General features: G+C 34.4%; 1 protein-coding gene across 1 annotated transcript in view; it reads left to right on the forward strand.

Annotated features, from left to right (window-relative positions):
- Ralyl (RALY RNA binding protein like) overlaps positions 1-15,335 on the forward strand; it is a 322,124-nt gene that overhangs the window by 263,529 nt on the left and 43,260 nt on the right. The window contains exon 4 of the mRNA XM_076835768.1: positions 14,887-14,934. Coding sequence (XP_076691883.1) covers positions 14,887-14,934 — 48 coding nt within the window. The remainder of the gene's footprint in view (positions 1-14,886; positions 14,935-15,335) is intronic.

Raw genomic sequence — 15,335 nt, forward strand, 5'->3', positions numbered from 1 at the left:
ATGGAGGAAGAGTTTATTTGAGGGCTCACAGTGTCAAAGGTCTTACTCCACAGAAGGTCAGCTCCATTCCTCAGGGTTCAAGGTGAGGCTGAACATCATGGAAGGAAACAGAAAGACATCAATATAAAAGTTGTGCCAGTACCAAAGCCAGACAAAATTCTGTGAAGATAGCTGCTCATCATGTTTTGTCTACCTCTGACACCAGCATTCTAAGAATCTAACCTACACACGTACATTTAGCTATGCTCTTTAACTAAGACTGTCATAAAAGGGGTGAATGGTTTGTTGAAAATAAATATGAGTGGAAAAATTATGGTGTTGGAGGGGCAGCCCAGTTGACATTTTTAAAGTTCACCTGGTAAAATAAAGATGAAAATATAAAAGAAATAGTAATATGAGGGAGAATAAAATAATATAAAGTGGAGGAAATCTTTTACAAATGTGTATTTGAGAATAAGAATTGGCATATCAACCAGTGGGAAAAAAGAATAGTTAACAACAATAAATTATGCTTATAGAAGAAAGTCATAATTGGAAGAGTGCAAATTAAATCAATGGGTGTTCAATATGCTACTTTTGCTTCTATAATACTTGTAGGAAATACTCATCTTAGGTAATATGTGTTCCATGCAACAGGGGTTTGTAATAAAAAGAATACAGAGAACATTTATGAGAAGTCAGATATTTTAGGAAAATAGGTGATTCCAAACTCCATGTACATGTGCACAGTGGAATGATAAAGTTCAGAATATAGAGATGTGCTAAAATCATCAAGCTATTTTTATAATAATAATGGCAATAAAAGCTACCCTCCTGATTTTAAGTTAAATTCTTTGACTATTTTATGTAAAAATAATATTTGCCACTTGTCTTAGGCACATATTCTACTGTATTTAAGTAATTTTCTTCTTACTATTTTACTTTAAATATATACAGGGAGGGGCTGGAGTTGTGGCTCAGTGGTAGAGCGCATGCCTAGCATGTGTGAGGCATTGAGTTCAATCCTCAGCACCAAATAAATAAATAAATAAATTGTGTCCAGCTAAAACTAAAAAAAATGTTTTAAAAATTATATTACAGGAATGCCTCTTAAATTTTATTAAATGCCTCTAGCATCTACTAATCATAATCACCTTTCATTTTTACAGATTGTGTTGATAGATTTCCATACTTGAATCTTATATTAATTTCCTCTTTGGGATTTACTTTGGTTTATTAAGTTGCTCATTTTCTAATGAGGAGATTGGAATGGAGATGTTTTCTTTCTCATCTTTCTTCTTCAAAACTGAGGGCATCTAAGGTTATAATTTTTTTTTTACATCAAGCCTTCAGTATCCCATAGATTCTGAAAGAAATATTTTTATTTCTTTCTAGATAACATGAAATCTCAATTTAATTTCTCCCTGGATCCTACATCAGCTTAATTGAGGAAAGTCAAAGAGACTAGAACTGGTACTAAGGGAAAGGGAACCAAATTTTGGTGACCAATTTAATTTCCTTTCTTCTCATTTCTTCCACTGTCCTTTTCCTAAACCTACATGTGAATATATTAATGTTAATTTTAACAATTAACTTATTTTAATAAACTTGTAAAACTTGACTTGGAAACTATGCAATTAATTCTGTTCTCTGTAAATCCCTAACAAATGATTCTTGGGCTTCTCTTGGAGTGCATGTGTCTGTGTGTTACACTAAATCATGCAATGTTTTGTTATTGTGTTTTCCATTTTATGATTCTATTGTTTTCCTACATTACTAAAAGCTCAAGGTATTTGGAACACAATATTCTATTTCTTTGCTATATTTAGCAATAACATTTTTCCTTTAATACTTTGTCTGCTTTCTGTAGCCACAATAAATAAATTCAATTCCTCTTCCACTAAACAGCCTTTCAACTATTTAAATAATTTTCTGCCTTCCTTCCCAAAGGCTTTCTTCTCAAAATCAAGCATCCTTACGTAATTCAACCATTTTAATATAGACATTGTTTTGAGGCTTTTTGCCATCCTAATTTTCTTTATCTGTATGCATTCCAATTGTTCCAAATCCTTCTAGAGTTGTACTGACACATATTAAACTAAATATTTCTAGTGATGTCTCAAATGTGAAAGTCCACTGGAATTATTACCTCTTTTTAAAAAGTCACTATATTTAATGCCAAGTACAATTTCATTAGCTTTGTGGTTTTATATTTTGCTTATTTTGGTTTATATTTTGCTTGCAATGGACAAAACACCAAGTATTTTCTCCACCAATATTTGGTAACCCATAAACAATTTGTTTATACTCTGGACTTGAATTAGTCATACTGATGACTTTTTTCTCTAATTTAGAAAAACAAGTTAATTTTAACACCTACCCAGAGAACTTTTTAAGACAATTAAAAGATTTGATAAATGCAAAGCACTCAGTAGCTGAGAAGTGGTTAGCATTTTAGTAAGTATTGACATTATTATCATTGATTATCAATTATTATTATTAATATCATACATTTGAAAATCTTAGATATTTCACAAATTAAACTCCATCATGAAGAATTGTGCAATTGATATTTTTACCCTTGGAGGAAAACTTTAGAAAAATCATTATAGTCCAATAAGTTAAATCATCATCATCATCATATCAAATGCATCAAATACATAAGATATGAAAAGGATTTACTTATAATTTGAAAACTCATATCCTTTGACTACATGTCATATATGATCATTTTAAACATGTAGAACACAAAAATGCCTAAACCAAGTTGTGTCCATCAGGGTCCAGTCAGGAAAATAAAGATAAAAATCACAACAGTAATTTTAACAGCAAAATAATTAATATTAAGAAATATGGGGGCTGGGGATGTGGCTCAAGCGGTAGCGCGCTCGCCTGGCATGCATGCGGCCCGGGTTCGATCCTCAGCACCACATACAAACAAAGATGTTGTGTCCGCCAAGAACTAAAAAATAAATATTAAAAAAAAATTCTCTCTCTCTCTCTTTCTCTCTCTCTCTCTCTCTCTCTCTCTCTCTCAAAAAAAATATTTGAAAATTTAAAAAAAAGAAATATGGGCTAGTAAAAGATAATTAAGTCCTTTAAATCAGTAAGATATTGCAAAAGAATATTGGAGTAGAAAACAAAGGGAGCAACTACTACCTCTCTATGTCTGAGGGAGAGGAGCTAAGGAAGGAACTTGAAGAGACAACCTCCCCAAGGCTGAGATTCAGATTTCATTAGACAGGGTATGGGTACAGCCTACTGAATGGCACAGAAGTGTGTTGGGATGTTGGTATACTGGACTTGTGTTAGCTTTTCATCACCGTGACCAAAATACCAGACAAGAACAATTTGGAGGAGGAAATGTTCATTTTGGTTCATAGTCTCAATCTCAATCCATGGTCAGTCAACTCCATTGCAGAAACATCATGGCAGAAGGACATGGCAAAGGAAAGCTGCCCAGATCATGGTAGCTGAGAAGCAGAGAGAGAGAGTATATGCACAAACAAGGGGCCAGGGACAGATATAGTCCAAGGCCACATCGCCTGTGTCCAACTTTCTCCAACAAGGTCCTACCTCTCAGTAATTCATTTAGCTATCAATGGATTAATCAGTAAATGGATTGATCCATTGAAGAGGTATGAGCTCTAATCATTGCCTGAAAGCCCCAGTTCAAAACCTTGCTGCATTAGTGACCATGCTTTCAAAACATGAGCTTTTCAAGGGATATTACAGATCCAAATCAAAACAGGAAGTGATGCATAAGAAGCCTCCTGCTGGGATTCCAATGTTTATGACTGAGTCTCTGATACCCTGCTGGTAGCCATGCCACAGAAGCAAGAAGAAAAGTCCATGGGAACCTGGGAAGGGCACCCTTTCCTCTTCTGTGTTTTGCAGTTTTCCTCCAGTACCCACTTCTTACAAACCCTAACATTGTGCCCTGCAGCAGACAAATGTTTATAAGATCCAGCTCTATTATCATAATGCAAGGAACTGAGTCAACACATTGGTAAATGAAAGAAAGGTATAACCTAATATGGCAATTGTAATGGTCCAAACATTCCAATATTGATACTTATGTGTTTGAAGAATTTAATGTAAGCATTTTTTCCTGTGGGAAGAATTATTATAACAGAAAGTTTCAAGGAAATGTAAACATTTAATTAACAAATTAACAAAACATCTATTTTGTTTCTACAAACACTCTGCCTTTTTAGTTCATCATCTAGTGAACAGACTTATAAATGGTTAAATACTAATTTATGGCTAGATAGAAGAATGCATAAGAATTTACAAGAATGAGATCTGCATACTAATGACTAAATTTAGTTGAAACAAGGAGATAGATAATAGTCTACTGGATTTTGACACGAGTCCTCCTAGAATATTTAACTGAAAACTTCAGTGTCAAGAAATTCAGATAAATTAGATTAAGTTCAAAGAAGAAAGACGGGAATGATTAATGGAATGGAAGGATTGGCTTGTGAAGGGGAAAGGCTAACAGAAATAAATCTATATAAATTAGCTAAGTGACAAGAAAAGCAGAGCACTGACAAAGCATGAGTCAAACGTAAGTACAAGAAAGACTATAATCAAAGGATAGCATAGAAAATAGAATTAAACCTCATTTGACAAATTTTATAATTGGGAAAGAAGTAGAACTTGAGTTAGGCCTTTAATAATGAATACACTTCCAAAAGAAAGAAGATACACCATATGTTAATGGGTGGAAAGCATAACAGAAAACTTACTGTTAAGCAATTGAACTAACGGAAAAGCTTATGTAGAGGTACAAGGAGCAAGAATAATGCCAGAGAGCAGATACTGAGAAATGCTGAAGGATTCAGTAATTGAATGCATAGGGAAGGAATGTTGAAGAGTTTCATATTGGAGACTCCTAACATTGAAGACTCTGTGTTATCTTATACTCTATGGGGAGTAACTGAAGAGGTTTTGTTATTGTTGTTGATTTCATCATTATTATTGATAGTTAATTAAAAAGAAATACTTCCAAGTCATTAACAATAAACATGATAGGAAGGAGATGTAGAAGTATTTGGGATCAAGAATACTGGTTTGTGGATAGTTGTGCTGGTCCAGGTGAGACTATATTTATAGTTCTGTTACTGAGTACGTCATGCTGTGAATGAAGAGAAAATTTTCATTCTCTTTGCAGCATTATAAAATAGTCATGAATTGAAGAAAAAATATATATATATTTTCACATTCGTGCTAGAATGGAAGACAAAAGTGAAAACTAACACAATTTTGGAATGACATCTTTAAATATCCTCCCTATCAGAATGCAGCACAGAGACAGACAACAACTTACTCTATTCCAGGTGATACTCCCAAACTCAAAATCCATATTAACTCAGCTAGAAGAGAGAAAAATAATTCTCCTTCTTTTCCTCCTTTTTTTCTCTCATTTCCAAAATTTGCTTTTCACACATCATGCCACTGACATGTCTTTCAATTAAAGTACCAACCTGTAATGTGTAAGAGAGTAAATCTTATTCAAACATATGAAAGATCAGAACCCTTACATGGATTTGGTAGATTATTTTAATATTTTTAACATCTTAGCCACTTTCTATAAGGTCAGAGGCCCTGATTTATAATTAGTCAAGAACTCTAAAAATGTCATAATTCTTTAGGTATCATTTACCTTCTCCCCATTCCATAGGAATAAATTATTTCATCAATGATATTATACTAAAGAGTTTATTGTACTGTTTGAATTTTGAATATATGTATGTATGTGTATTCACTACACATACAGATACCATAGTAAATACAGATTTATATGTTTCCTGACACATAAGGAAAAATGGACAGATTTTTGTTCACATATCTTGATAAAACTTATAAATTGTTCAAGTGTGGATACTCTTCAAGTATCAAAAATATTATGATAAGCTGGGTACAGTGGCGCACACCTATAATCCCAGCAGCTCAGGAGGCTGAGACAGAAGGATCAAGTGTTCAAAGCCAGCCTCAGCAACAGCAAGGTGCCAAACAACTCAGTGAGACTCTGTCTCTAAATTAAATACAAAATAGGGCTGGGGATGTGGCTCAGTGGTTGAGTGCCCCTGAGTTCAATCCCTGGTCTAGAGAGAGAAAAAAAAAAAAAAAACAGTCTTCACCAAGCACAGTTCATACTTGTCCCACATTGTTCTACTGCCTTGTTTTTTGTACTGGGAATTGAACAGAGTGGTACTTAACCACTGAGACACATCCCCAACTCTTTATTTTTTATTTTTTTTTCCTGAGGCTGGTTTGAATTTGCAGTCTTCCTGCCTCAGCCTCAATCACTGGGATTACAGACGAGCAGCTACTACCTCCATTGTTTGACCACTGAGAAGGACCTCATTTTTTAACATTTATTTGCCAAAGGCCCACCCTTTTATGAGGTCCAATCAGAATGTCATCTTTTTCATGAAGGTTTGTTTGATCACCATTCCCACTAGCACATCCTATTCCTTTTGCCTACAAGCTCTCATAGCAGTTTTTAATTTCTGTTTGGACCTTTATTGAATTCTGCCTTGCCGCAGTCTGGGTGGGCACAAATCACGAGCCACTCACAGCTTTGTAAATTCAAACAGCAATTCTTTATTCCCGATCTCACACCCGCCTTCTACAAACACGCTCTGGGAAAATCCACGTTCTCTGCCCAAATCCACACCTCCACTGGGCTTCTGTCTCCCAGATATATTCTGAATCCCGTGAGAACTCAAGGGGAACTCAGGCAGCAGGATACGCCCTATTCTAAACTGGGAACGCCCTAAACACGAATCCGCCCTGGTCCTTGAGAAAGGTCACCTTCCAGGAGTCCTTCCACTAAGAAACATGGGGGTACGCTGGCAAGGAAATTGTCATACCTACTTGGCTAATGGCTCCCAGCACTGCCTCACTCTACAGTTGTATGTGTATCTGTCTAATCCCTCATATGTAGATTGGCATACCTTGAGCTTCTTCTGATGTTATTATCCACAACTCCCAGTATTGTACCTAACTTACAATATGTACTCAGTAATTGATTATTCAATTTAATTTAAGGAGCCAGATATAATAACTGAGAAGCCTCTAGTAATAGTTATTATTGGCAGGATGTCTTCTAAAAAACCATTAAAATGCACCCTGCTTATTATAGGGAGTTTATTGATATTTTTTCAGATTATGTTTTAATGAAGTTCTGTGAGGGAAAATAAAAAGAAATACTTTGTGTATTAGTCTACTCATGAGATTGGCTTTATGGATTCAAAGGGATTAAATAAAATTGATTGCATATATTGGAAAGCCCAATAAGCTGTTATTTCTTCTTACACAAATGAAAAAGTTTAAATCAAATTCCAGGAAAGTTATTTGTTCCTCATTTAATCTTAAGTAAATAAAGGATATGGATGTATAATTCAGCACCATTACTTTCACTATTCTGATTTCCCATTAAATTCTAAGGGTAGCTGAACTATTAGAATAAAGATACATTCACAAGTAGAATAAAATTCATATAAGTTCGCCAGATTTTAAATAAATAATATGAAATTCTTATGCATATTAAATACTCTAAACCATCATTTTACTTTTCTAGAAAGTCAACTACCAGGCCACTGTGACCATGATCCAAATGACAAAAGTTCTGACACTTCCTGGATTTAGTTTCCACCTGGACACTGTCCTAAACATCTTATCATCATTTTGTTCTTAGTGACCTAAGAAATCGATTATTATGTAAAACTATTGAAATGAAAATTACAAAATTTCTTTTCTTTAAAGGCAAATAGATTAGCCCCTTGGCATGAGAAGCACCACACAGTTTATGAGGGAAGAAAAATTGGGGTGGGCTACTGTTACAGAGCTGGGGACTTGTGGGGAATTGAGGCAATGCACAGACCACCCTCCCACTTTCAAAGCCTGATTCTTGTGATACAAGTCAGGAAGATTTCAGACATGTTGTTCAGAGTAACAGGCATGAGTTGATTGAGAGGACAGGAAAATAAAAGGGGCACTCTCAAGGGCGAAAGTGGGTTCTCTCAAGGTACAGAGGGACAGTGTGCCTCTCCTGTACTCCAGTTTTATTGGGGACCCCAGAAAAGTTTCCAGATAGTTGTTCCCAGGTCTACCTCTTGACTTTTGACTGACAGCAGGATGACATCAGACTTTCAAGTCCCCACTGCCATGACAACACTAAGTCACTTTGGCCCATGCTGACCAGTTCTAATTGGATTCTGAACCATAAATTCTTATAGATTTTATAATTGTAAGGAATAATCGTTATCTTCCTGAGTTTTGGGATCTGGTCTGTGGAAAGGGTCACAAAATCTCCCCTTTCAGGATAACTTGGATTTCTCTCATCAGCATTACTTCTGGCCTGCAAATAGCAGGTAGTTTGCTGAGGAATGCTGCAGATACATTGCTTCTTGTAAAACAAAGCATGTTTTCCAAGCACAGTGGGCCCATTTTATAGGATTATTCCCTTAACCTCATGTTCCCACCACTCACATTTGTCTGTCCCCTATAAGTAGGATGGTCTTTCATAACTGAAAGACTCACTTTTTCCAGCAATACGATTAGAGAATTCATTAAATACCTTTTCAACCTGAATATGAGTCTTAACAATGCTGTCATTTAATAGCTAATTTCATATAGAGATTTACATAGAAAGAAAAAATAGGGATTTTATGAAAGAGAGAAAATCTGGCAAGAGTAAAAAAGGTTAACAGTAAATAAGTGAATAAAGGATGAAAGGATGGAGAGGAGAGGTAAGAAGGCTGAGAAGCCTGACAAGAATCTAACTTGTCCAGGAGTTACCTTCCATCTCCTTGTGTCTCTTTCTCTTTCTTGGAAATCCAGCTTGATTTTATAGCTTGGGACCTAAGCCAACTACTGTCATGGCATTTCTGCTTAAAGTCCAAACCATTAAGACAAAAGCAGCCTTAGCATCATTGTCGAGACAGGTCTATTTGTGCATTTCATTTCATTTTTAACTCTGACAGGTAAAATTGAGTTCATGATGGCAGGCAGTGGAACATGAGGTCAAACAATTCAGAATACTTAGCTATTTCTGGTTCTTGTAAATATGTCTTTAGCAGTCAGGATTGAACAAAAAATAAGTGAGTTGGACAAGATAATTTAAATAGATAAAATTGAATTCTTTTTTTCCCATGCATTTTTAAATTTTCTGAAAGCTATTAAATTATTGAAGCAATTCCTAAAGGTGTAAGAGACATGAATGGAATCATTACTGTCATCCATATTAATAATACCTTTATTAATTGGTCAGTGAATCACACTTTCTTCTAGCAATTAAAGTCTTCTGAGATTATAATATTTGAAAAAGCCTCAGGAAAAAAATTATTTTAAAACCTCAGCTATGTCTTCTCTATGAAATTATTTGGAAATAACTTTAGAAAATCCTGAGAATTTTCATTATAGGAAAAAGATTATCTCATCAATCAATCACTATTTAATTCATCTACTATGTTTAGTACTATGTCTAGTACATAGTAAATACTCATCTGTATCTATTAGTATTAGTAACTATTCAACATTGTTTTATTATCATTATTATAGTGATCGTAAATTTCTGATTGCTAGACACTAGTAGGAAAACAAAAGTGAGAAGTAAAGATCTAAAGGGACTTTACAAAGAGAGGAAACCTACGTAAATATTAAGATGAATTTACACATCTAAAATTAAATGTTCTCATCATTTTAATAACAAACTTTCTCTTCAATACCTCACAAAGAAACATTATGTACACTAAGACACTAATATTATTAAATTTATTTAATTAATAAATATCTACAGAAAATAGACACAGTAGGAAAAATCACAGACTTTGGATTCAGAGAACCCTCTTTAATTCTTAGCTGTTGGAAAACTGATAAAAATACTCATTGAATGACTACAGTGTATCAAAAACAAGAAGATGGTTCCTTATACAAGAAGGTGGTTCCTTATCCCATTTTGCAAAGGAGGTTCAGAAAGCTTAAGCAGGTGGTTCAATGTCATATCTAGTAAGTGGCAAGCTGGGGTCCACACAGAAGCTATTTTTCAGTTCATTTCTTGCACAAATATGACCTAGATTATTTGTTGTCTCCTCCTCCTTTTCTTGATGTCTAAGGCCTAGAATCCACATGAACAGCCTTCTTTCTCTACACTTACTCCCAAAGAACACCTCACCTTTTGCATAGCTTCATTACTATCAATATGCTTACACCCAGAATCATTTCCCCAGCAAGCCCTATCTTTGGGGCTCCTCTCAGATAATATGCAATTTCCCCTGAAAGTGTTTCTTAACTATGTCATAAGCATCCAAATACTATCATGCCCCAAACTCATCCTGAGAGTTTCCTCTAGAGCCTCTTCCTCCCAATCTTCTGCTCAGAAAGGACAATATAATCTCCCCAGTTCTTTAAGCCACCTAAAAAAAAAAAAAATGTCTTGAATATCTCTATACCATTCCATCTCTTTTGCATCAGGGCACCCCAAGACACTGTTATTTATGGCCTGCTGAAGGGCAGTAGCCCTGAAATGACCTTCTTACATTATTGAATTTCTCAAGGTCTCTCCTGACTTGTGCCTTTGAGCCCACTGTTCTCTGTCCCCAGTTCATGGTAGGACCTTTCCTGTTCTTCAAGTCTCACATTTGTATGTCATCTCCTCAGTGAGTCCAGACCTCAGCAATCTCCTTTTATAGTTTTCGCTCAATCTCTGTTTCTATCCACCTCATTGGTTTCCTTCTGATTATTTGGTTTTATATTATTTATTTTCGGTCTGCAACACTGTCAAAGAAAAATTGCACCATAAAAGTTAGTCAGTGAAGACTTTCTTTTAAGAATAATGCCATAGAGGATAGAAATTGAATTCAACTCCACTAACACAAAAGGAGGAAGAGTTTTTAAGAGCTAGAGTGGACAAAAGGACAAAAGGGAGAATACTATTGGGAGGAAGAGGTTCTAGAGGAAACTCTCAGGGAATTTGGTCTATGTGATATCACATGTGTTTAATAATTGGTGGTCTTCCAAGTTGGGCTCCTACACAGTGACTGAGAGATATCTTTCTTTTTTATTTTTGAAATGATACATAATAATTATACTTACGTATGTGGTATAGTGTGATATTCCAATACATGGAAACAATGTGTAATAATCAAACCAGGGTAATTAGCATATACATCGCCTCAAACATTTATCATTATTTTTGTAATGAAAACATTCAAAATCCTCTCTTCCAGCTATTTTGAAACACACAGACAGTTACTAGTAACTAAATCATTCTATTCTGCTATAGCACACTAAAACTTATTCCTCCTATCACATGTAGAAGTTAAAAGAGTTAATCTCAGAGACATGGAGAGTAGAATAGTGGTTATGAGAGGCTGGGGAGGTTAGAAGAGAGGTAGAGGTTGATTAAGGGGAGATATCTTCCTTGGTAACCACATTTCCAAGGAATAGCTTCCAGGTTGATATGCCTGCATTGTAAAACCGGAGGAGTCCAAGAAAAGATTGGCATGTAAAAGGAGCAGTAAAATTTTTACAATTGAAAGTTTTCTAAAGTAAATGCTCCAAAAAAGGGAAAGTCAGGAGCCTATAGTCAAGAAGCAAACTGTCTATAGTCATGCTGAGAGAGAGGTTGAGGCCATCTTGGTGCATAACTATATCATGAGATTCATACAAAGAGAAAAGTATTATACTTCTAATCCTAAATTCCTGACACGTGTTTTTAATCAGATTTTGATGAATAAACATATGAATGGCTATGCTACCTTGTAACATTTAACTGTGTTATCTTAGATATTTAGCAACTCTGAACACCAATGCCTTGTAAAACTGGGAGAATACTACGCATCTTATAGATTGATGTTCAGATTAAAGAGGATTGTATATAAAAGCATCAAGAATAGGGCTTCAAATTAAAGCATTTTTCTCTCTAGGATATTATACATCATAAATTAACTCTGCAAAGTTCTTAAAATACTACACTGCTTTTAACTATTTTTTTTCTTTGCTTTGTGCTGTGTTAACATGATTGATATTGTACATCCTTTTGTCTTCTGTGAACACATTCTTAAAAGTAATCAAACATAAAACACAATGATAATTACTCATGAGTGATAAATATAAGACGAGCCCTATCTTTAAATTTGAGGCTTCCCAGCAAAAGCGTTTGGCTAGTGTCACTCATATCCCTTATTACTGGCAGAAATAAGTGAATCTCAAAGAAAGAAACATGTAATGCTTTATCAGGAAGGTTTTGAGGGAATATTCATACATTAGGATTTGGTGGTTGCCACAACCTGCAAAGATGAGCCTGAGAAACCAGTGAGGGGTGATGGGAGATTAGGAAACACACATACACACACACACACACACACACACACACTTTGAGAAAAAGCTGGGATCAGGTGAAACACTGCACTCTGATGGAAGAAACAGTAACTGAAGAGCTGGCCAGCAAGTTTATTTATATAGGTTCTAATAATCAAGAAATTAAGGACTATAGAAGTTTTGTTCTTTGTGCATTAGAAAGTTTCAGGGCTAGAAACATTCTTGTAGCTATTTCACTGTTGCAATACTTCCTGTGGCACCCAAGAATCCCATTGTTCAAAGTTTCTACTAAGCCAGCAGGCTTGAAGCTTACAGCACTGGTGAAACATTGTAGTAATCTTGCTATGCTCAGAGTCTTCTATCCCTGGAGCTGGCATGTGAACTCAAATCTATGAGCTGAAGAATTCTGTGCCAGGTACAGAATTCTCATGCTTAACAGGGGTCACCATCAACTGAGCAGGTTTCAGTTGTCAGCTTCCCACTGAGAAATTCTGAGAAAGTCTCTCAGCTCCACATCAGAATTGTGTCTACACCAGCAATATAAATTAAAACATACACCATTACTGCCTTAACAATCTGTGACTATCAGACAAAAGTGGATATTTTTGTTCCTACTCTTTAAACAATGATCTCATTGTCCTCCTTGATTTGCAAAGATAGACACAGTATTTCTTTGGCCAGAAAATGCTAGATCCTCCATCCAGATACCTAGAATAGGCACCCACTTTACATTTCAGTACTTAAACTCAAATATTATATGTTCCATGAGATTGTACCAGAAGCAAAACTAATTCTCATACATTAAGTATGCCACATCAGGCCCTTTCTCCCCATATGTAATGAGGATGAATAAATAAACCTAATCCTTAAAACCAAGAATAATAATCCATTCTTAATACAGTTCTTTCAGATTTCCTAACAAGGAAAAAATTACAAAGTAAAGTACCAGTAAATTGATCTGAAAATATAAAATTATTCCTCTCTCTTGTTATGGCTCTTCAAAAATTTAAACATACTATTACATATGACTCAGCAATTCTGTTTCTAGGTATAAACCCAAACAAAATGGAAGCAGAGACTCACTTTCACATCAAAGATCATAGCAATCTTATTTACAATCATCAAAGTGCAAAAACAACCAAAATGTATATTGACAGATGATAATATAACCAAAATATGGAATATTACTCACTCTTAAATTGGAGTGAAATTCTGATTTTCACTACATATGGATGAACCTTAAAATATTATGCTAAATGGAATAAGTCAGGCAAAAAAGCAGAAATATGATATAACCATGTGATTGTATGGTTTGTATTTGTATTATTAATTTCATGATTTGTATAGTATCTAAAACAGGCAAAGTCATAGAGACAAAGTAGAATAGATTTTACCCAGGGGAATCAGAAATAGGAGGTTATTACTTAATAAAGTTCAAAGTTATTGTTTGAAATGAGAGAGGAGTTCTTGAAATTGAGGTTTGTAAATCTTTGTGAATGTCTTTAATCTTCCTGAATTGTATGCTTAAGGACGTAAGAGGTGATCCCTTTCATGCTCTGTATATTTTACTGCAATGAAAAATAAATGAACAAATAAGAATTAAAAATAATTTTTCACTCTGGTAAAAGATACTCCATTGATCTTAAGATTTAGGGGTTTTTGCCAGGTTCAAGGGGTGGCAAGAAGTAGTAAAAACAGCCCCAGATATGGCTTCAGAAGACTTTTTCTCAAATCTCAGTCCAGTCACTCATTAGTAACAAAAGTATGAGTGTGTCACTTAGGATGTTCACACCTTAGTCTCTTTCATTTACACCATACAGGATGAGAATTAAAATGCAAATAAGGTGCTTCATAAATGCAAACAATTATGCAAGTGGATGTAGGCAATTTTTATTATGTATTCCTTTAGGGAGATTTGTCATTATAATCTTATCACCAAAATGCAGTTATTAATTCTCATTTAAATATCCTGATAAATTAAGTTATTGTTGTTAAGACTCATCCAAGGATTTTTTTTTCATTAGTTATTTTTGTCAATTTAAAGCACTAAATCCACAGTCCTTAGAATGAAAACCTAATGCTGTATTTCTATGTTTTCATTAACCCTTAACTACAATAAAGGGATCATTAGACCTTTCCATTTACTTTAATGCCTTTTGTTCATTGTCTAGCCTCACTGCACATAGCCTAGGCAAAAGAAGTAAATTGCTTTAAAAAGAAGGGACAATCATATTATATCTTGTCTAGAGGGAAAAAAATGGTCGTTCTTTTTTAACTACAATTGTTAAAAACATGTATATTTATTTTGTTACCTGCTCTCATTCTCTATTCCAAATCCTCTCATCCAAATCATTCAAACCATTATCAGTCTCTAAATGATCAAACATGTACTAATAATTTGACATGATATGTCAAAATGGAGTTGTCTTGTAAAGTCCTTTGGATACATAATTACATTGAAAATAAGTATTTAAAAAGGAGCATCAATGTCTTGCTATAACGTCATAAGTTAGTATCAAAATTAATGTGATTGAAACAAATGCCAACTAATTTTTTTTTTATTTTCCTCCTTAGAGGTTATGTCTTTGACTATGATTACTACAGAGATGATTTCTACAATCGGTATGTGAATTTTTATTTCTTATTTCCCTATGATTGAAGTCATCTTTAACTATTTTGTGCATTTCATTCACAGATGCTCTTGAATGAAGTGTTAAATATAGTATTTCTTGAAATTATTAAGTAATTTTTATTTTTATTTTTTAAAATGTTTTTATTCTGTTTATAGTTAAATATAACACATAAAGTCTAAATAGAATGGAAGATAGACATATTTTTTGATTTTCCTCACTCCTACTGAAATATAGTAGATCTTGAAGATTTAGGACTTCGGAGGTGCTTAATCAGAAAATTTTATTTCTAATATTTGGTTAACATTCTAAGGATTTAGTTAACTAATTATTTTCCAGGTCTGTTGTTGACTTAGAATTTTCAAGATTGAGAGTTTCATTAATTCTGAAAAT

Source organism: Callospermophilus lateralis, chromosome 16, assembly GCF_048772815.1.
Source record: "Callospermophilus lateralis isolate mCalLat2 chromosome 16, mCalLat2.hap1, whole genome shotgun sequence".
In the NCBI taxonomy this organism is placed as follows: Eukaryota; Metazoa; Chordata; class Mammalia; order Rodentia; family Sciuridae; genus Callospermophilus; species Callospermophilus lateralis.